The sequence below is a fragment of the Miniopterus schreibersii genome (genome assembly GCF_964146895.1).
Source record: "Miniopterus schreibersii genome assembly, chromosome: 17".
Lineage (NCBI taxonomy): Eukaryota > Metazoa > Chordata > Mammalia > Chiroptera > Miniopteridae > Miniopterus > Miniopterus schreibersii.
In genome coordinates this window covers 25,008,057-25,030,807 of record NC_138117.1, presented here as the reverse complement: position 1 = coordinate 25,030,807, position 22,751 = coordinate 25,008,057, and the positions used below count along the sequence as shown (strand labels likewise).

The following is a 22,751-nucleotide window of genomic DNA, read 5'->3' as shown; positions in this document are numbered from 1 at the left end:
AGTCCATCTAAGCTAAACACTCAAGCGACTTCCCTTCCTCTTGCTTTGTGCCTGCCCCCTCGCATGACCCACTTTTTCAGACTCTTTATTTATAGCCCTTCATCCTGAGCCTGACTGTCAAAATTTTAAATTGGTAACTTAGACTATGTTTCTTTAGTTCTCTAGCATTTTCTATCTTTCGGGCCCTGTACTCATGTAAATGCCAGACTGTCCCCTACAGGCAAACCCACCTGCCTGCCCAGCCTCTGCCTCGCCCTTGGAACACAGTACACCAGAACTTACTAAAGTCATGAATGAATGGACAAATGCCTTAGGTTTGCATGGTTCCCAGCTGCATGCCCATTCCCTCACCCCACTGTGGTCCAGAAAAGTTTGATAGTAAAGAAATATTCAAAACTGCTTAGGAGAATATTTTTAAAGAAAAACAAACAAAGAAAATTAACACAAGATAGTGAAAATATGTAAAAACAATATTCGCACCCAGACTTCCAACCCTACCTTCCAAGGAAGCATTTAGGGAATGTAGTCAGCTTTCTTTTTCTGTCTTTGATCAGATTTCCTTGTTTGCACATCATTTTATAGAGTTTCTCACCCTGTTCGGAGATCATTACCCAGGTGTCCTGCTCCATTCCCAATTTTAAACCTATCAAGAACAAAACCAAGGACAGGGAACTGAAAAAGTCTCTTCATTCACTCACGCCTTCAGTAAACAAACATTTATTGCCATGTCGACCATGTGCTGGAGCTGTGGACACAGAGCTCTGGACTACAGGGGCCTGATTTTCAGGAAGCTCTTGCGATACAGGGAGACAGTCGAGGCAAGAGGCCCAGGGCCACTGGGCGCCTTGGTGCACGCTGAGCTTCAAAGGTACATGGTTTGGCCCGTAGAGGAAGAGCAGCTCTATCTCACACTTTAGGAGCCCCTTCTGCAGGACTCAGCACAACTGGATAGTGTGGTCCCAGAGACAGCCTGAGAGGAAAAGTTGTCATACAACAGGGGCACATTCTGAGTAGCTCCCTCATCTGAGAAATATTCAGAAAGGCTCCATGGAAGAGCGCTGTGTGAATGAATGCACAGGTATGAACAGGATTTGCAGAGAGAAAGCTAAGTGAAGTAAAACAATACAGACGGAGCCCTGGGTTTGGGTGAGAGCACAGGAGATGTGCTGGTGGGTTAGGCAGGGTGCTTGCTCAACTGCAGTTCAAGGTCCTTCATTCCTTAGGTACTAGGGAAATGTCTGTTTTAACCGGAGGGGGAGAAGGCAGGGTAGTGCAAGAAAGGAAGTTTTGTGGCTTTGAAAACTAAGCTCAGAGGACAAGTTGAAAGGGGGGGGGGTTAAAAAGAGGGAGACCATTAGGATGGAAATGCAAAAGTTCAGGCAAGTTTGAGGCGCTACAGACAGTAATAGGAAGGATTATTGTTGAGAAATATCTAGGAGGTGGTATTGGGAGGACACCCCACCAGGTTGATTGTAGATGTGAAGGCAAGAGAAAAATCAGGATGCCTCCCAAGCTTTTGACACAACTGAATGGGGATGGGGAGGTCTAGTGGGCAAAGGGTTTCAGGTAAGGGGAAGGCCAGCACTGAGCAAGTTGACGTTGGTCATTCAGGTGGAGTTCAGGGGTCAGTGGAATATGTAAGCATGAAGCTCAGGAGACAGGACAAGGCTAGACATGATGATTGAGAACTTGGCAAAGTAGAAGTGGAAGGTGATATGGTGGGAATAAGATGACCCAGGCAAGGAATCCAGTTTAGTGGAGACAGTACCGAGACGGAAATCCTGGGAACACTGACACTTCATCAGTGGGACTTTCATGAAGAGCTGTTGCAGAGGAAGAAATACTTGAATTATTTTAGTCTTCTAGCTAGAAAATTTCTTGCTAACATTTTATTTTTTACAATGTAGGAGCCATTGACATTTGTTAGTAATAGTGAATAACCCATTAAGAATTGAGCCTGTTAACATACACAGATTTATAGAACGTGCTTCCTTTTCTTCAGTCTTTCTCCCCACCTCCAACCTTTCTGGGAGGTCTTTGCCATATCTATATGCATAGCCATTCTGAAAAAATAAAGCTTCAATTTGATGAAAAAATCAATTTATTTTTATATGATTTTCTATATTTGAATTAATTGCTAGATTTAACAAAACTTAGGAGTCTGTTGTGCATTCATAATCTTTGTGTTAAAAATTCCTATCTGGTTCTTCATCCAACATCAATCAAAGGAGTAAGTATTTGAAAAGGCTTTGGAAATTCTTAACACAACTGTGTATTATGGACATTTTAACCAAGGTAGAAAATGTATACATTCTCCAAGGGAAAATATCTGAAGATGGAAAGGGCTCTTTGTGCTCTAAAATGTATCACCAATGAGATGTTTTATTCCTAAATCTCTGGGGGAAGGAACAAACACTGTCATATTTCTTATCAATTATTTGATAAAGAACCTAGAAGTTATACAAGCATTTCTATTTCTTAACTGAATTACAGAAATATGGCTACTTGTAGACAAACTCCACACAACTGAACATTGCCAGACCAAATACCTCCTGCAAATCTTGCTAAAAACACAAAGCAAATTTGAGCTAGACCACTTCATGTGAACAAGCTCCTTATGGGTTATATTACATTAAATTCAATGGCATTGTAGCATTTTTAAAAAGTTAATATATATCCAAAGCACCTTATTCTATAATTAGGACACTAACGTATTTGACCTAGGAATTTTCACTCTAATATGCAGAAAACAATTGTTGGAGGCCCTACGGTGCTGCACATTACTGAAGTTTGTCTCAAAGGAAAACTCTGCTGATGCTTTAGGAATGGCAAGAATAAAGCGCAAAGAAACTTGAACAAATTTTAAAGCAAGTGAAACCATTTGCTGTAGACCGAATGTTCGTGTGCCCCCAAAATTCATGTTGAAATCTAATCCCTGATAAAATGGCATGAGGAGGTGGAGCCTTTGGGAGGTGGTCAGGTCATGAGAATGGAACCCTCATGAATGGGATTAGTGCCCTTATAAAAGAGACCCAGAGAGAGCCCTCTCACTCCTTCCACCTTGTGAGGTTACAGCAAGAAGGCTTTGTATGAGGCAGTGGCCTGACAGCAAGCACAGAATCTGTAGGTGTCACAATCCGGGACTTCCCAGCCTCTGGAACAGTGAGGAATAACTGTCTATTTTTTATGAGCCACCCAGCCTACGGTAGCTGGTTACAGCAGCCCAAACACACTAAGACACTATTTAAAAGACACTGCCAGTCACAATACAATTATTTTGCTAACTACATAAGATCACTCTCTTCTTTCTTTTGGTAAGTAACAGTATTGGAAGCATTCAAAAAGTATTTTAGCATGGGGCTTACATCACATAGAAAATTCAAGTGAACATTATATTCCTTTTTAGTCTTTCACAACTTTAGCCCATTATCTTAGCTTTTCTGCTAAGTTAGGATCTTCACCAAATATAACAATTCATATACCCACTTTTTCGTACCCAATTCATATACCCACTTTTTCGTCTTTCTCTTTCTTTCAAAATAGCTTCTAACCACTCGTGTTTCTCTTCAGGTGTTTTTGCCATACACACAAACCATTTATTTTTTGCTGTGTTATGTATCTTCCATCCATTAACCACAATGTGTCCACTGCTATGGAAGTCAGCTGGAAATTAATGAGCAAAGGTGAATCAACAAGTATTATAGATAATACCATATCAACGCAATCATTTGATTCATAGAAGTTCCAAAACCACTGAATTCTTCAAAATACCTTTGCTTTATATGTGTGTGTTGAAGCACAAAAAATAAAATTAACAAAATGTTTATATATTGCATGCAGTCAATGCTCGATAAGGGAACATTTCTCACCTCACCTCTCACAGACTCTCACTCCCCTACATCTGACACAGATACACTGATGACAGCATTTTATGCCCATCCCTCCAAAGGCCCTGGATTCTTACATGTCTCTATCTAGTGCCCCGGTTTCCCATCAGCACAGTAACCACGGTAATCAATACAAAATTCACTTAGGCTACCAGGGAAGATGGTATAAATGTTGACAACCACATCACTGAGGGAAAGGAAGGGAGTGAGACACGGGGAAGAAAACAAAGGCAGTGCTCAGGCAACAGGGGAGCGGAGGTCCCCCGAGGGAGACAGGGCCAGTAAAGGGCAGTGTGAAGGCTTGAGTGTGCTTTCCCCGTCTCCCTTCCTCCCACCCCAAGCAAACTGTGGGCTTTAAGACATTCTCTTGAGCATTCAGGTTACTGAAGCAAGAGAGATACTCACATTTTAGACAGGTAGCATTTCTAAGCTGTCACTAAACGGTCTCCTTAGAAAGCCTTAAAGAGAGTTCTGCCACCTTATAAAGACTAACGTGCACACCCTGTCATGGAAAGATAGGCTGCTATGTCCCAAGTGTGATCAGGGGAGCACCTGCAACTGTACCATATTCTGCAGCACAGAAAGGGATTAGAAATGTGGGACTGCTCCCTGCTCCTGCTGACCGACAGCTCCCCATCTCCATCCCACCATCAGCCAGCGAGGAGCGTCTCCACAGCATGACCTGGTGCCCAAGGGAAGTGTCCTGTCCCAGGCACCACCTGAACTCTGCCCGTTGCATGTCTTTTTCTCTGGCCTGGGGCAACCACAGTTCACTATTTTAAGTACTGGATAATTTGTTAGGATTCTAATAAACAAGATGGAGATATGGCACACAGGTGAGCATTTGAAAACCTGTGCTCCCTACAGATTATAAACATTCTTCTTCCCTCTGAGATCCAGGGATGACAACAAATGTATGTGGGAGGAGAGCTGATCTGTGCCCCAATCCCACATTTAAACTGAATATTATAAAGACATTTCTCTGTATGGGAATAAAAGTCATTAATCAACCATTAATATATTTTATATTATCTTGTCTTTCCTCTTAGAAGTGTACTTTTGAAATTCTAATTAAAATCTTTGGAAAAACAGTGATTCAATTTAATAAACATCCATATGATATACAACTTTTTTTCAAATAGCAAATAATAATTTATTTTAACTTCATTTTACTTAATATTTGTGACTAATCACGAGTTCATGAACTTACTTATAAAAGTCCATACCCTCAGTTGTACAGAGCAAAAATTTACTGTCTTTGTGAAACAAAGAACTTAAATTACACAAAGCACCTCCATCCACAACTTCCCCGTACAAGCAAATTGACAACCTGCATATATTACTAGCAGTGTATAGATGAAATAAATCTAAAGTTTACTATATTCTACATTAAATATATATAGGAACACAATGTCACATAAATACTTATAACACATAGCATAACTTAAAATCAATTCATTCATTAAATATTTTCTGCATTCACACTCTCTAGACTAGGAACTGTGAGTGTCTATGACATTCCTACTCAGCTATTTCTTTGTATCTGTGTTTAATGTCAATATGTTTCAGCCAAAAATAATTTTTCATTTTTAAAACAGTCCTTCCCTCCCTTTCGCCTTTTTCCTCTGACTGCTCTACCTAACAAAGTATTTCTCAGCTCTACTGCACTGCACTGAATTATTCAACTGAGCAGTCTGTCCTGTGAGGCAGTTTACCACTGGGTTTTCGTTCTGCATCTGCCAGTCACTGACCTGTGCCATCGTCCACATTCTCCACTTCCATCACCTCTGTATTGATCCGGCCACGGAAAAGGTACCGATGTCCATCTGCAGACGTCTTGCTGTTCTTCAACCGTCTTATAAAGGGATGAAACCACACAATCATTACTGCTTTACTTAACGCAAGACAGTGTTGAAGCACTATAATTTAATCAGATCTTTGCAAAGGACAAATGAGATACCGATCCAATCAATGATATCAAATGTTAGGCTCTTGGTATTTTTTACTTGTGCCCTCCCTCCCATTCATAACAGCACTGGTGCACTGCGAGATGTGACTTACTTATAGTTTTTTAAATAAACCGGAGCTCTGGGCTCAAGAAAATGTACAGGTGGGAAGGTAAACATGTGCTTTAGCTCATTATAGAACATCAGAGGTGCCCAATCACACCTGACACTAAGAGTTGGTTAAAATTTCATTTGATTTCTTTCACCTTCATTTCTCATTTTCAGTAAGTAGCTGGTAATTTCCAATCCTTGGTAAAATTCAGTTAGATCTTATAATCCCTCTACCAAAAAAATTGACTCTGCTGGAGGTTCATTATCCAGCTGAAAATGTTTCCTATATTGTTTTTATGACATGATAACTGTATACTTGTTAAGTCTCTCAACACATGTAGAATCCTTCATAAAGGTCTTAGTTATTTTCAAAATAGTCTAAATCATTCCAAGACTTTGTATATAGTGTGTCCAGTATTGACCTTTAATCTTTAGAAGTATGTAACACAAAGTAAAAAAAAATCCAGGTTTACAGATGAACATTTGTAGTAATGAATTGGGTTATTATGTATGTTTGTAGTTGAATCACTGAACATTCAGGAGAGATTGTTTTAAAAACTGGGTTTTTTTCAATTAAATTTAAAAGGAAAGATCATAAGGAATGATTTGAGAGGATTAAAGAATACCTAGTCCCTCAAGAGATCTCAATTGACCTGAACTATACTTACTAGTACAAGTCTGCCTAACAATTCTGTATGCTGAAATAATTACTCACTTGTGTAACACAGACACACCTAGCAAAGGTTAAGCCGTAATTGCACACCAATGCCAGTGTTCCCTCTCCCCTTCTCCTCTGTGGTTAGATACCTGCCATGGAGTGGAGGAAGTGGGTGCAGGGAGGTGTCACAAGGTGTCTTCATAGTCCCTGACTTTCTTCTTTGGAAAATAGTATATATCCTACTTATCTGTCTAAACCTTTCTCCAAACTTATAGTCCTTCATCATTAGTAAAGAAAACTAGCTATATTGATTAATTAATCTGACGGAGAGTCTGTCAGCCCCAGGCCTTCACGATCTTACACTCTCATGTCCATTCCGAAAGCAACCTCTAAGTACCCTTCGTTAATAAGCCTAAATAAATACTATAAATTAGGGATTCGAGCCAGGTAGCTATGAAAGTTGGCATCATTGGAGGCCAAAGATAAAGAATGCAGAGCCAACTAATATGCCTTAGGTAGGAAATTGTATCATGGTGTGTTGCAAAAAAGAATTTCTTGTAAGTGCAAACATCATACTTAAAACCAATCCTATTTTGAAAAGCTTAATATCCTTGATGACAGTTTTAGTCACAGGCATGGAATCTCAAATTGGGTCTTATTTTCCAAAGTATTAATTTTCTTTGTGATAATGTACAGGCTCTTAGCCCTGTACAGGCTTTTTATATTCCTCTTGACCTACAGATGATAAGAATCAATATGAAATTCTAGTAAGTGGTTAATACTGCAACACCTCGTTCAAATAGATCTTTGGTCCCTTCAGAAAATGGCTCTATTGAATTTTAAAGATTAAAAAGTCTATGGTTTGACAATAAGTTTACTCTATATTGTAATATTGAGTACTAGCATATCTTGAGTCTATACTTTCCTTCCTAATTATGTGTTTCAATGGTCACTGGGATGCATGTACAGGAATGTTCACAGTAAGAGAAAAACTGGAAAGAACAAATTTATCCTGTCTCCACAGACAGGAGAACAAATAAAATGTTATTAATTAAATTGTGTTATAGCCAACCAATGGAATATTATGCAGCAGTTAAGATAAACTATTGCTACATACATGAATACAGTGCTTAAAAAGCATATCTTATACAAAATATAAGTAGCAGACAACTAAATACATGATGATACCATCTCATACACAAAGCTCATCAACAAGCCAAACTAAGCAGTCATGTTATATGTATCAAATACTACATAATATATTATTTTTCAATGCCAGTTTCTTCTAAGATTAATAGTGTTAGAAATATGGACAGCTGGGATACATAATTAGCGCTCTTGTCTTTATTGAATGTAGATCTAAAAATAAAATAAATTCATCAGGGCCCTGGTTCTTGCAATTACAACATTCTGGACGTTTGGAAAAGATTAGTTTACTCATACTTTCTGAAGGATCATCAGAGCTTAGACAGGACAAGGTAGAGGAAGTGAAGTATTCTAAAATGAAGGAAACAGATGGTAGAGTCACACTCCCATCATTCAGGAAGGGATGGACACAGACCTATTTAGTGATTTCCATTTCTAATTACTATGTACTTTGTCCATGCTATACATACATTAAGGATATTTGCTAAACCCGAGATTTTAATTTTATGAAACCTTTCTTGTTGTTTAACTTATTTAAACATTAAGGCCTTGAGACCATAAATAATATCATCATTTGTACAGTCTTCATTTGCAAAAGCTTTGAGCTCAAAGGCAGGCACATATATATAAATAGGAATGAGATCAACTGTAATTTTAAAAAAAAGTATCAGTCTCAAATGAATGCCTTTAATAACTGCACCTAGACAGATATGTTAATTAACTCAATGGGGGAAATCCTTTCACGACGTATTATACATATTGAATCAGCATGTTGTACACTCTAAAAATCTTATGATTTTATTTCTCCATTATATCTCAATAAAGCTGGAAAAAATAATTACACCTAAACAACTTGAATCACATTACCATTTTTAAATGAGTTACATACAAGTAAAATTAACAGCCTACATCTTCCTAAAGCTTATTTTTATTAATCTCGATCTTGCTACCAAACACAAAGAATTTAGAAGAGCATACTAGAAAAAATAAACAGGTCATTTCCACATGAGGTCAAAACCAATTTTTCAAAAAGCTCACTAAGACAAAGATGACAACAATTTAATTATCTTTTGGCTCGAATCCTAACCTGTTCTCTTTCATCAAGGTACATGGTACCACTTCATTAAAATGAATGTTTCCTAGATACAGTTAAGAAGGACATATGGGTTCAGGAAATTTCCCAATAAAGTACAACTTTACTATTTTGCTTAATCAACCTGCAAAAATTTCAAGAAAACCATGCAGTCAAACAAGTAACTTCTGAAGAAAAAAAAGTATACCTATGCTTTAAAACAAACAACAATTGCATTAATTGACATTAATACATAACATTGTTTACATGGGTGATGGCTAAGCTATACCAAGGACTTGCTTGGGTTTCATTCATTCAATCATTTATTCACTTATTCAACAAATGTTTCTTGAGTATCTATTACATGGTAGGTCTGCTCCAGCCTCTGGGGATGGATAATTAAATAGCAATGAAAAGCACCAAGACCCTTGTTCTCATGGACCTTACAGTCTAACCTTGTAAAGGTGGCAGAAATAAACAAATAAAGAATGGAGAAAATATCAGCATGTACTTTCCAGATATTGATAGAGTGGCTGAGAGGCTGCCTTGGATGGGGTGGTCAGGGAAGATATTTCTGAGAAAGTGATATTTAAATAAGATTAAAAGACACGAAGAACCGGGCCACACAAGCCTTGGAGGGAAGAGCAACAGCCAAGAAGGAGAAACAGCCAGAGCAAAATGGAAGAAATAATACTCTTTATTTCCTCACGAGGATGTGAAGTATAGCACAGGGAGTATACTCAATAACACTCTAATAACTATGGTGCCAGCTGGGTCCTGGAAATACCAGGTAGGGGTTAGAAACAACAACCACTTTTCCTCCAGAAGGCTCCTGGGGAGGAGTATCATCTAATGACAGTCACATTTCAGTTAGGTTTTATAAGAAGATGAAGGGAAAAGGCATAGAATGGGCTGAGCCTGTGGACATTTACCGATGAGATTGTGAGTTCCCAGGACCACAGAGGAAAAGTTGAACCTGTGAGGGGGATAAACAATTTCTGAAGTGTTACCTGTTTATCCTCTTACCTGTGTTTTCTTTTGCAATACACCAAAAGATTATCAAAAAGAAAAAACACTCGTTCTTGAATATTTCCAGAAGAAATTTTCAGTAAGACTCCACACATTAGCATTTCAGTGCAGGTATCAGTAATGTTGGACCCCTGAGTCAGGAAAAATGGAGATAATGTCTGATTACTTAACAAAAACTTTCATGTGTAATTCTTTTCTTCCTTAAAAGCATATTTGTTTTTATTTGAAGATGCAATATAAAGACAGGATAAAGTTCAAACAGTGCAAATATTAATACACTGAATGGAGGCCTCCTTCCGTTCCAGTCTCCTCCTGGTCGATCTGAGATGACACAACTACTATTAAGAGTGTCACCCAAGCCCAGCCGGCCAGGAGATTGAGGTTCGATTCCTGGTCAGGGCACATGCCTGGGTTTCAGGCCCAAACCCCAGTGGGGGGCATGTGGGAGGTAGCCGATCAGTGACACTCTCATCATTGATGTTTCTATCTCTGTCTCTCCCTCTCCCTTCCTCTCTCTGAAATCAACAAAGTTTTTTCTAAAAAAGAGTGTCACCCCAATAAATTCAATAAAAAGGAAAAAAAGAGATTCTGTGTCTCTTTTAGCTATTTTACATATATATGCATACATAAACATCTATGATACATGTTACCTCTATTCTTTGGAAAGGAAATGATTTCAAACTTGTTCATAACATTAATGTCCTTAAAATTCCTTTCTTCCTCCTCTCTTTCCCTGATATGAGGAAAGAGCTCCATTGACACATGGCAAAGTATGAGAAACTGTCTAAATTTTTAGTAGGACTCAGTTTATAGCTCCACCACTAGGATAAAGAGGAAAAAGAAAAGAAGAAAAAAAAAATCTATGTATTTAAAGAAAGTTTTTCACTGTAGTTATTAAAAGTTGACACAGACACACACATTCACTAAGTAAGCCTTGAATGCCCATATGAGTTAGTGACAAAAATGATCCTTAACACAAGTAAAAATCACTGGAAGCAGCAAGGAGCCACAAGAGAGAAGGAGCCTGGGTCCCTGAATCATTCACAAAGGAAAACTGCCCACTGAGTAGAACACAGGCATTGGCTTTGTGTGTGAACTGAGGGAAGCTAACTAAGATGATGTCATTGTGCTAATTTGAGTATCTATATTTCAAATACATTTTAAATTTTAGATAGTTCCCTCTCCTCTTTCCTTTCATCATAAGGGTAGATATATAAATGGAGATGTGTCAAACATTTACACCATTTCATATACTTTGTAATGTGATAATTAAGCAAAAACTGTCATCAAATATGAATATAAATCCCAATTCCAGTAGCAATGATTTCTTACTTATAGTGAGTGCAATCTCTTTCTCCAAAAAAAAACTAAGATAGAATAGTATCTAAAATGTAAAAAAGGAAACATCATATTCATTTCTACACAAGACCTACACGACATTGTGAGAAGTGGCCTTATTAATAGCCATGTTACAGAAGGTACGAAATACTTTACCTTAGACCATTTCTTACAGTAGCCCAGGAAAGCCAAGGCAGGAAGATAATTTGTTATGTTATGAAAGGATGGCTACTGCAAATATTCTATTCTCATATTTTCCCCTCACTTAAATGATAAGCTCTACCTTTCTCTGTAGTAAACAATAATCTTGTAGCTTTATCTTTGAAATATATGAAGCTTATGATATTTTGAAAATTATGTGCATTTTTTTCATTTACCTAGAAATGCCAGGAGAGTTTCTGGGGTTAGGGATAAAAAAGCCAAGCTACAAAATTCCCAGGAGAAATTGAAATAAGGTATGCCTCCAAGCATTAGACTGCTAGGTAACAGTCAGGAGAGCTAAAGTCTATCATAAGGAGAATGTCAAATGAGTGAGCTAAGAAATCAAACAAGCCAGGCAGATCAACAGAAGAGACTGAAGCCTCTAGGGCAACGGTTCTCAAATTTTAGAGTCTGGAAGACACATCTGACGGGCTAGTTAAACTCTGGTTGGAATTATCTTCAGAGATTGAAACTGAATAAATCTGGGGTAGGTCCCTGACCATCCAGTAGGTCCTGATGTTTGTGGTCTCCCATCAATACTTTAAGTAATACTGCTTTGGCGGCTTGATTACCTGAGCTCAGGTGCCCAAGAGCTCAGTGCAGCATTCGTGCTAACATGGAGATAAAGGTGAGCACAGGTCCCTGCCTGAGGCAGTCCCAGCTGCTTCCCAGTGCCCAGGGAAGAAGAGATGTTTAATCCCATGTTACACAGTCATAGTTACACCTCCAGTGTGTTTCATCCCTCTGTTATGTTTCATCATCACTGAATATTCACTTACATCTGCATAATGTCACTTTACCTGGTTATTTTGTCTTCATTTTAAACACTGATGTTAATTTTTTAAATATATTCTTTCACAAATACATAGTCACTGAACAATCATGTATAATAAACACTTCTCTCTAGATGAATGCTAAAGTCAGGTTTTTAACATTTCTATAACATGCCAGGCAATGTGTTAAGTATTTTCTCCTGGTAGAAATTTCTATCAAGATGGATTCTCTATCCCTAAAACTTTTTTGGGGAAATGTTATTGAATTAAATCAGCTTTTAAACTGTTTCATGGGTCACCATGCAGATGTCCGAGGAAGCAGACTCTTGTCCTGTGGAAAAACTGTCACCATGAAAAAATACTGTTTATGAAAATAAGCTACTTGAACAGTGTGGTGATATATCACAATCATAAGCCAACATCTGAGCGGTAAGGTATGAAAAAATTGCTCTTAAAAAATAAGAGGGCTTTGCATAAATCATTAAGTTTGAACTGTCCAAAAGCCATTACATATAATGTAGTATACATATGCACATATTTCATGCAGATAATTTTAAATAATGAGTTTACCCATATGATTCAGAACCCTGCTGTCTTTTAGTGATTCCTTAAAATATAACCAAAGTAATGTACTTTTATCACATAGATGATTTATTTTTAATGCACATTTCCCTTTAGGAAACTACCTTTATGATGTAAAATCAGAGACTGCCTGTTTGAAATGAATTACATACACAGAATTAAACATAGTAAAACACCAACTAGGAAGTTACATGGATAGTTGTAATCCCGACTGTTTTCAGTAGATCAGGAAAGGAAGGCTGAAAGGTAAGAAGTAATCATAAATAAATATCTGTGACCAGTGGTGGGAGACGTATTCATCCAGGCCCCTCTCATTGCAAAAGCTTCTTTCTACCCCAAGCTGTGCACACCTATCTCATTCCTCTTCCATCACCACGACCCCAAAGGGTGAGATACACTGAGAGAAGCCCACCCGTATATGTTCATTAGACAAAAGAAACGGTACCTGTACAGGTGAAATACCTTTACAATGATTGAATTTCGAACAACTGCAGGGTGTTCAACTCTAATAACAAGGAAATGACAAAAATCTCACAAGGTGTATTTGTGAACCGTAACCCAGGGTACTAAAGATTATTAGACAACATCAAAGTGGCTGAAGAATGAAACAAACATTGGACTCTAAATAGAACCAGGTCAGAATCACTAACATTAACCAAAAGAGCCAACAGTATCCAAAAAAAATGAAAGAAGCCACTCACAATACATAACTACAATGCAATTATATCTGCATTCAATTACCATTCAGGACACACTGTATCAGACAATGTCTTAGATGCTGGGGACCGAGAGCTTGAGACATGACTCCAGCTCCCAAAACACACATACACTAGTGGGAGAAACAGAAATGTGAACCCAGTTAAGTGCCATGCAATCATTGCAAGTACAGAACATTTAATAAAATGAGAGTGGGCGTGAGTGAACAGCGAAGAATATCAGGGATGGCTACATGTGTCTATGATCATGTATGTTTATCATTAATTATATAGTTCATTCCATGCTGTGGTTTCAGGTTTCAATCATTCTCAAGTAATTTTCTTTGCTGAATTTATGAAGTATACCATTTAAATGTCACCTTCCAATGTGGCTGAGATCAGCCTGAATGGACGAACCAAACAATGACTTCGGTCATAGACTGGGGCCCAGAGCAGCCGGTGTTGCCACCACTGCTCACCAACAGCATCTCCCCTTGTGTGTGCGTCATGTCACAGGATCCAGCAAGGAAATAGTAACAATTCAGAATCTAATTTGTTAAGAAGTTAAATAATTTTTAATCTATAATTTGAAATATATCATTGGCTGCCGATTAATTATATGGTCAGTATCCATGAGAAACTATTAAGTTTCAGTGCACCATTACAGAATTTAATGTGGAAGCATGATAAATTTCATGAGTGGACACATGTTAGGTGCCAAAGTATGCTTTCAGAAAATGACAAGAGCCAGGAAAGGCAATCAGAAACATGTGTATTTTATTTTTTGGTTTCTTTTCTAATTTCCAAGTCTCTTCAAACATTAAAATTATAATTTATGAAGAACTGCAATAATAAAACAAATCTCTTCTCAACAAACACAATAAAAATAATATTGCTAAACCATATCTGGACTGTTTGAAAAGGTAATTCTTTTTTATGTTAACAAGTTATCTTAATATAAGTTACATAAGGGTTCCTTGCTGATTTTTGCAGCTATGAGATGGCAAAAATCATTGTAATAGGAAACTATTCACTTATTATCTGACCTCATTATCAGCCCTCCCTGCTTAACACCAGGGGCTGTCTCATTCATCTTGCCAAGTGAAGGTTGAATGTCAGCATCCAAAAAATACAAACTGACTGCGGAGAGGAAACCATAATATGGAGAAAGATGAGAGATGAAAGAGACCTTGAAACTGCCTCCCTCATATATAATGTACTGCCAGACAAAGATCTAAGAGAGGGGGACCCATTCATAGTGGAAGAAAAGAATATTGACAAGAAGGACAAGTAGATGGGTGTTTCATAAGAGAACAGTTCCAATGTCAAAGGAGTTTCTTGAGAAAATTAATGAAGCATTGAATATTCTTTCAAAAAATCTTTTAAAACTACTCTGAAAGTCAAACATGAACTGAAGCATATCACACTGTTTTATTATACGATTTTGTCATAAAATGCAAGCCTCTCCAAAGACTCAGCATTTCAGTCACTCTTTTTGACATTCAAATTATTAACTGAAACTATCACCTAAATTCGGTTATATATTAGATTAAACAAACTAACAATATGAATTTTCATTTTACCAAGATAATGTTCCAATCAAACTTCTCCTCTCTCCCACATATTGTGACATTTTGGTCCCCCTTTTATGTGAATTCACTTTCAATGGTCTTTTTCCCAAACCACTTATCCTTAAACAACAAAGACTATCTATAAATCAATTCTACCTCAAGGCAGACTATCTACCCAAACCCCTCATACAGGAGACCAAAAAAAACCCAGGTCTCTCCATAATCTCGGCAAGATTCACAGACATGAAACAACAAGAGAACATGACTTGAAGTCAATACATTGTAGGACACAAACTTCATCAAATGTAAGCAGCAAACAGATTCCAAAACCAACAAGAGGTGATTTTAAAATGGTCTTGGTGTCATCGTATGTCTCCGTGTAAAAGCTAACCAAGAAGTATCAAATTTCTAGTTTCCTTTTACTTTCTAAAATACAATACTTATCTTGAATCTTACTTTTTCCAAAATCTTCATATATTAATAATTCACCCTCTTACTTTTTGTTGTGATTTTTCCCCCCGTTTTGAGAGATCAATCTATCAAGGACATAGAGCTGAATTACTAAATGATATAATGTTTATTGATACTCCTTTGTCAATATTGGCCAGCATCGCTCCAAAGATTACAGTTATAGTTACAATACTATCAACCAACCAAAGAGTGGACTAAGACTAATGGTCTTGTTCTATGAAATACATCAATGATTCTGATTAAAGAGTTAATCAACTTCGATTCCAAGCACATTGATCATTGCTCTACAATTACCTTTAGTAGAATATCTTGTAGAATGTTTCAAATGTTGGATAAGACATGTGACTGAGATATAATAAATTATACTAATAAAAGGCAGAGCTTCAAATATGAGCAATTAAAGCAACTGAAGACCTTCTGTGGGGGCAGTTACTGCATAAATGCTGACAAAAACCTAATTTTTATAATAGGCAAGTTTATCTGAGAGATTTCACTGTAAAAAGACTTCTTTTGATGAATGGGGAAAGAAGACCCTAGATAATTAAGTAACTTATTTGAAATAATAATCCCCCTAAAGTGAAAATAAGGCAAATTCATGGCATCTCAGACTCAGATCCCATTCGAGAGAATTTTAGTTCCTGGAGCTCGTGGAAGGAGCTGGGTAAGGAGCTGTTTCCCAACGTTAGCTTGACTCCTAACCTCCAAAAGTCTTTGAGAAACTCCATATCCTGTAACTGTCATGCCATCAGACATCTGTCCTAACTCCACAAGAGTCACTCTAAATATATGCAAAGCTGTCTGTAAACTGAACAATAACCCCTGTTAGCAGTTCGAAGAAAGCTCTTGAACCATTGCCACTCTCTCCCAGGGCAGAAATTCATCCTGGATGACTGTGTCTCTCCGTCCTGTGACCTTTGGAGTCCTATCAGATAGCAGTTTCTCCTAAACCTCCCAGAAAGGACCAGGCTGAGTAATCTAACAGCTTTTCCACCCCTCCCAAGGTAGTGGACTGAGATGAGGAATCTGGTTCTTATCAAAAGTCGTCAGCCAATTAATTGGCTGGCCCCTACTCCAAACTGCAGTCCTTCAAAGTCCCCAAACTCCCAAATCACTGTATGGCTGTGCCTTACACAATCATTTTCAAATCTCCTCAAGTAGAATTTGTGTTGCCACTCTTTTTGAAGCCCAACATTCATATTATCTCCTGCTGTAACTGGAGTCCTATCTGATTTCTTCCTGCCAATTTCCTCTGTGTCAATGCTCCTTTTTTCTCTTGCTCTCCAGCATTATACACCCAGCAAGGCTACTGGGGTCCAGGCACCCACCACTGTGGATCACATATGACACAGTATGGCCCCCATGCATTCTTCCTTGGAGTAACTGGCATGTACAGTACAAGAAATATCAACATTTTTAAAATAATCACTCATTTCTGCAGTAGACTCGATTTTTAGGATCTATACAAGGAGAAAACAAAATTATTACAGATCCCATTTCCATAAAGTGCCAAACAGAAGACTGAAGTTTTTGTTTTGGTAAAAGGCCTGGCAGATGTCACTGACAAATCCTGCAGTTTAAAGCAAGTTCAGTTTTCTTCCAGTGTTTCAGTGACAACAGAAGAGCAAAAGCAAACCTGAGTCCCTTTTTCTCACCCCAGCAGGACAACCGCTCCTCGGGGAAAGAATTATCATCATGAATAACTGAAAAACACACAACCATTTTAATGGATCGGAATAAGCAGTGTTCATACTGAATGAGAGGTCACGCTGGACACTTGAAATGGAAGAATATAAATGAGGAGGAAGCTAAGTCAGATCCCTGTAAGCATTTTAAAAAATTCATGGGGAAGAATGGATAAATAGAATTCCCTGAGGTCAATGTTTGAGATTCTTTGCAAATCTAAGTGGCCGTCACTTTAGATCTAAATGGAAAACAACATATTGAAGAAACAAATGAGTCAATTATAATGCCTAAAGATAAAAGCAATCCACTTGGATTTGTGAGCTACAACATTTGGTTAGAAACACTTCAAAAGTTTCTTTACACTTAAAAAAAATTATGATAATTGCTTACTTTATAATAATAAAAATTTATCCAGTTCAAAGCTCATGTTTACCTAAACTAAGGCAATAGAAAGACAGAAAACTTTAGTTTATTTTATATATAGCACTAAAGTAATAGAGGGCTCCAACCCCATGAAGTAATGGATTCTAAGTTACCATAGCTGTATACACATTGCAGATTTTGAATATCACTTTCCATTTGCTTGTTTATCATTTTTAAAAACTCTTTCTTTAATAAATCATGAACCCATAAAATTTTTCATCTTTAATGGACCTTAAAAATCATATCACAGTCCTGGCCGGTGTGGTTCAGTTGGTTGAGTGTCATCCCATGCACCAAAAAGGCTGCGGGTTCTATTCTGGGTCAGGGCACATACCTAGGTTGCGGGTTCCATCATCCCTGGTCGGGGTACATATGGGAGGCAACCCATCAATGTTTCTCTCTCTCTCCCTTCCTCTCTAAAATCAAAGAAACATGAAAGAAATCACATCACAGCTATTTCATTCATTTTAGAAATGAAGAAATTCAAATATAGAGAGACTAAGTGGGCTTACAATAAAATGCACCATCAAACACCTAATTTACAGTCTGAAGACAATACCACAGCATGTGTAGGGAGCCTGAGGCCCCTTCTGGACTTGCTCCAGAATTCACGCTGTGTACTTATCGACCAAAGTTAAGACAGGAAAAAGGATAACCATGGTGTTCAAATGCTGAAATATCAAAGCCTATAACCCATGCAGTGTCGACTAGCTCTATCACAGAGTTTGAGGTTAAGCAAATTAACTGCCACTTTAAAGATATTTAAAAATAAAAATGAATGTACTTTTCAGAAATGCTTACAGGCCCCTCTCATTATCTAGGAAAATGACCATCTACAGTTCCACCCAATGCAATCAATTCTACACATAAGCATGAGAAACAGCAAAACTCCTTTAAGCTCAATTGTTGAGAACAGTGAATGTACCTCCCAGCCTTCAATGTGAGACTGCCATTCCTCCAGCACTTCTAACTTCTCCATCTGTCTCTTGGCCTCGTTGATGTTGGAACAGACGGCTTTCATGGCTTGGAGGGCTTCCATCACTGCTGCGTAGTCACTGTGTTTCCTTGGAGTCCGCTTCAGCAACTCCTGTTTATACACAAAAACAAATTGCCCTTTGATCTGCAGCTTTCTGGTACAGCAGGTTCAGGCTGACCAGGAAATGAAAACTATAAAGATCATGAGAGCTACTTTCAGAAGTGACATTACAAACTCCACTAAGATTAAGATCAAAAACAAAAGGTGTTACCCTGATAACACATTTTGCAGTCACTTTAATTTTTCCCTGAAAATTATTTCATTTTAAAAAACAAAATTAGATTTCTCTTTTCAAATTGTCAAATATCTCACCTGCAGAATGTAATTTTTTTAAGTTTCACTTTTTTTCCAACAGAAGTACATCTTCATATGCTAATTTCATTTTCCTAGAGTCCTTAACAGAATAGTAAATCTTCAAATGACTATGTCCCATAATTTCAAAAATAATTTAAGTGCCCTATTTTCTAATAATTTTTGAAGATACTATAAAAGCATGTTCTAAATAAAGTAAAACTTTTAAATAATGTCTTATACTCTAGCAAAATAACTTATAAATTTTATAATACTCCATCATTAAAGGAACAATTTATGCTTTTTTCACCAATAAATCAGGCTCATTCTCTGCTATGAATTCTCTGCTACTGCCATATGCTCCTCAATAGCTTTATTTTTATTTTTGTTTTTGAGAGGGTTTTTTAGCTTTTTATTCATGTGTGTTTTTCCCCACTCAGGATATCAGAACTAGAGTGACTTTAATCTTTTAAATATATTAAAAGGTCTTGTTAGTTGTTTAGAAGCACAAAATTAAACATTTTCACCCACTGTCTAGACAGTTGTGACCACATTGCTTTTTAATTAGTCATTTGTTTCCTTACTACAGTTGCCATCATCATGTAACTAACACAATTACAGAAATCCTAAGGCAAGTCTTTGAAAGGATTTTCTTAATTCTTAACATACAGTGGGAAAATATGCAGTTACTATATTCTCTTGAGGTCTGTTATTTTTTAACAATCTGCCATAACCTTCGACCTTGCATTCGATGTGTTCACACTCAGTTATGCAGAGCAAGCACCAAAGAAACACACGTTACATTATTCCCAAGACAAGGTTTAAAATGTTATGCTGAGTTGCAAATACATAAAAGAGATATGCAACCTTCTCCAGAAATTCTGAAGGGTAAAAATAATTGTAAATTATGTGACGGGGTGGAGTCAGTCTGAAGGACATGAGATTTGGGGCCCAATGGAATTGTACCCAATGGGTATCTAGGAGTCAAGACTTGAATTCAGATCATGTGAAATAGTGAGAGAAGCAACTAGTAACAGTCTTCTCTCAGTTACCTGCTATGAACCTTGTGCCAATTGGCCAACCCAATAATTTCAAGTTCCACAAATAAGACCAATGCATCTTTTCTTTAACATCCAGTCTAATCCCCTAATGTTTTTCTCTGAGTTAATAAAGCCATCCAGAATCGAGAACATCAGCACAATTTTTCAGCTGAAAGGACCAAAAAGAAAAATATCTACTAAGTAAACATTTTTTTGTGTTTGTGAAGGTAATCTTCCAAACACGGGAAAAGGTGTCATCTCTCCACTGCTTGAAGGTGCTTTGAAATAACCCATATTTTCCTATCTTTCGAAAGGCCAGTTCAAGTACCCGAAGTTACCCTTATTCAGAAATGAGTGATTCAGGACAACCACTTGGCATGAAGCACTTCTCTTAATATCACTATGCCTCCTGACTCTCAAAACAAACAAATCCCTGGGACACCAAAACCGGGGCCAGGAATAGCTGCAGTGATGAGTAGACATGTCAATCTGAGTCACCAACTTGGAAGTCTGAAGGGACTCTCCCAAAGACAGCAGTCACATCTGCACCAATCTTGACTGTGCCAAAGCTCTGAAGAACTGGGGATCCCAGTGTTAGCGCCTCTCCATGGCTTACCCAAGCACCTTTACTTGTTTTTTTAGTAAGGAGAGATCCTTTCTGAAGAAATTTTACACAGAAGCCAAATTTATACAGCTGCCAAAAGTCATAGTAAAAATGTATTTTTAGTTCAAATTTATAGCATTTATTCTCAAAAAGTAAATCAATAAGAATACCAGTTAATACGTCCATAGCATTTCTGAGTATTTTTAAATTTAGATACCAAGTAATAATTAACATATTAAATAAATCAGAATCAAATATATATGAATAATAATGGCTAACTTTTGTGGTATATATATATATACTATGCTAAATGGTTTATTTAAAATAGCCCAATTAATTATTAGGTAATAATTTATATATGAACATATATGTAAATATACACAGATATACATATGCATACATGTATACATTCTTGTAGGTATATGCTATGATTTCATTATTAACCTTTCTGACTCACAAGTGAAAACCCAAGGCTTTAAGAGATTAGATTATGTGCTCAGTCATACAGCTGTAAGCAGAACACTTTGATCTTGAACTCAGAACTCATGTGCTCAACCACCACCACCAACTGCCTATTCTGAATTAATAGTTCCCAAAAAACACCCTTTCCAGAATTGCTATTCTAATCTATTCACAGGCCCTCACAGTACAAGCAGTAATTCATAGTTTACAACACGTGTTTCATAATAGAAATGTTGGTCATTATAATGAGTCAATGTCCCTATGACCATTACTGAGGCATTTCTTATCTTCCAGAGGCAGTGTTTTCTCGACACTGTCATTCTATGCTCATCACTTACTGTCCCACGTGGCCCATTCCATTCCCTGTAATAATGATTTAAAACCAGGCTCTGAAATTATGTAACTTTGACCTTCCTTTCATTAGCACCAATGTTAGAGTAAATCAAAAAATGCACCAACAGGGAATATAAACTGGTCATAATGTACTTAAATGGGATCTATCTTGAAACTAATGCATTTACTCTAAATGAAATTCAAACAAGTATGTTTTCTACAAAGAGCACTTTTTGTGTCTTTTCTTAAAATATTTGTTTCCTACTCCATTTATAAATTAGTGACAAAACAGCATTTCCCCCCAAAGACTACAATATGCCCTTTCTTTAGAATGTCAGACTATTTAAAAGAAAATTTTGAAAAGATCACAAGCAAAATATGCAGGTACAAGAAAAAGCTACAATAAAATAAACACATAACATACCTTCAAGATGAGAGGGTATTTGCATATTCTTTGTATTGGTGTTACTAAATACCCTTCCAGGGGCACATCTGTGTTCTTGCGTCCTGAAAGGAGCATGCAGTTCTGGGGAGGAAACAGAGACATAACTAATTATATTTTCAAAACCTGTGACTATAAAACTTTCTTCTATCATAAAATTTTCTGCTGGAAAGTTGTAAAAGCATGTCTCTTTATAGCTTCTTTCCCTAAGATCACATTCAGTCACAAATAACATTTACGGGAGAGAAGGAGAAATACTTTTGCCTTTCCTATTCACTAAAGAAGCCAAAATGTGTTTTGGATCTATTTCTTGAAAATTAATTCACATATCTTCTCCTGAGTATGAAGTCTGAGGAAAAAGATAGAAACAGAAATAGAGATGGAAGGATGGATAAGTGGATGGATGGATGGATGGATGGATGGATGGATGGATGGATGGATGGATGAACAGATGCAATAAATGGAAGAAATGGTTGGAATGGTTGGGTAGGTGGGTGGGTGGATGGATGAATGGATCGATGGATGGGTAAATAATAGACAGATGCATAGATGCATCCTGTTTATAAAGGGAGGAAGTGTTGTTTTGAAGAAGAACAGGTCTAAAGACAACTGGGTTCCATGTATGCTCTGCCATTGACTAATAACGCAACTGGGTTGGGATATAGGAAAGTTTTTCTTTTTCCCTCACAGCAATAGCAATAGCCAGAGTATCCTTATTTGGGGGCCAGTTTCCCAACCCCCAATTCCCACATTACAACACAAAGAGGGCCTGGTGGCACGTGCTCACGTACAACAGGAAAGGAGACCTGAGTTTAGGAAACATGAATCTTTTATAAAGGCAGCATGCACGTCTAACCACTGCAGAGGAGGGGGACAATATACCTCTCAGGCTGTTTGTGACACAAGCATTATTTAAAAGGTGGGCAGCACAAAGGCGGTCAGTTCCCCTAATCAGAA

General features: G+C 37.4%; 1 protein-coding gene across 3 annotated transcripts in view; it reads right to left on the bottom strand.

Annotated features, from left to right (window-relative positions):
• The window catches only part of PREX2 (phosphatidylinositol-3,4,5-trisphosphate dependent Rac exchange factor 2), a 183,695-nt gene that overhangs the window by 103,994 nt on the left and 56,950 nt on the right, over positions 1–22,751 (bottom strand). For all 3 annotated transcript variants that reach the window (XR_013997400.1, XM_081116258.1, XM_081116259.1), the window contains exons 5-10: positions 21,777–21,878; positions 18,512–18,673; positions 9,847–9,980; positions 5,639–5,742; positions 3,514–3,663; positions 499–643 (exon numbers count right to left, since the gene is read on the bottom strand). Coding sequence is in view for 2 of the 3 variants with exons in the window: in XM_081116258.1 (XP_080972384.1) it covers positions 499–643; positions 3,514–3,663; positions 5,639–5,742; positions 9,847–9,980; positions 18,512–18,673; positions 21,777–21,878 (797 nt within the window). In the remaining variant the exon portion in view is untranslated. The remainder of the gene's footprint in view (positions 1–498; positions 644–3,513; positions 3,664–5,638; positions 5,743–9,846; positions 9,981–18,511; positions 18,674–21,776; positions 21,879–22,751) is intronic.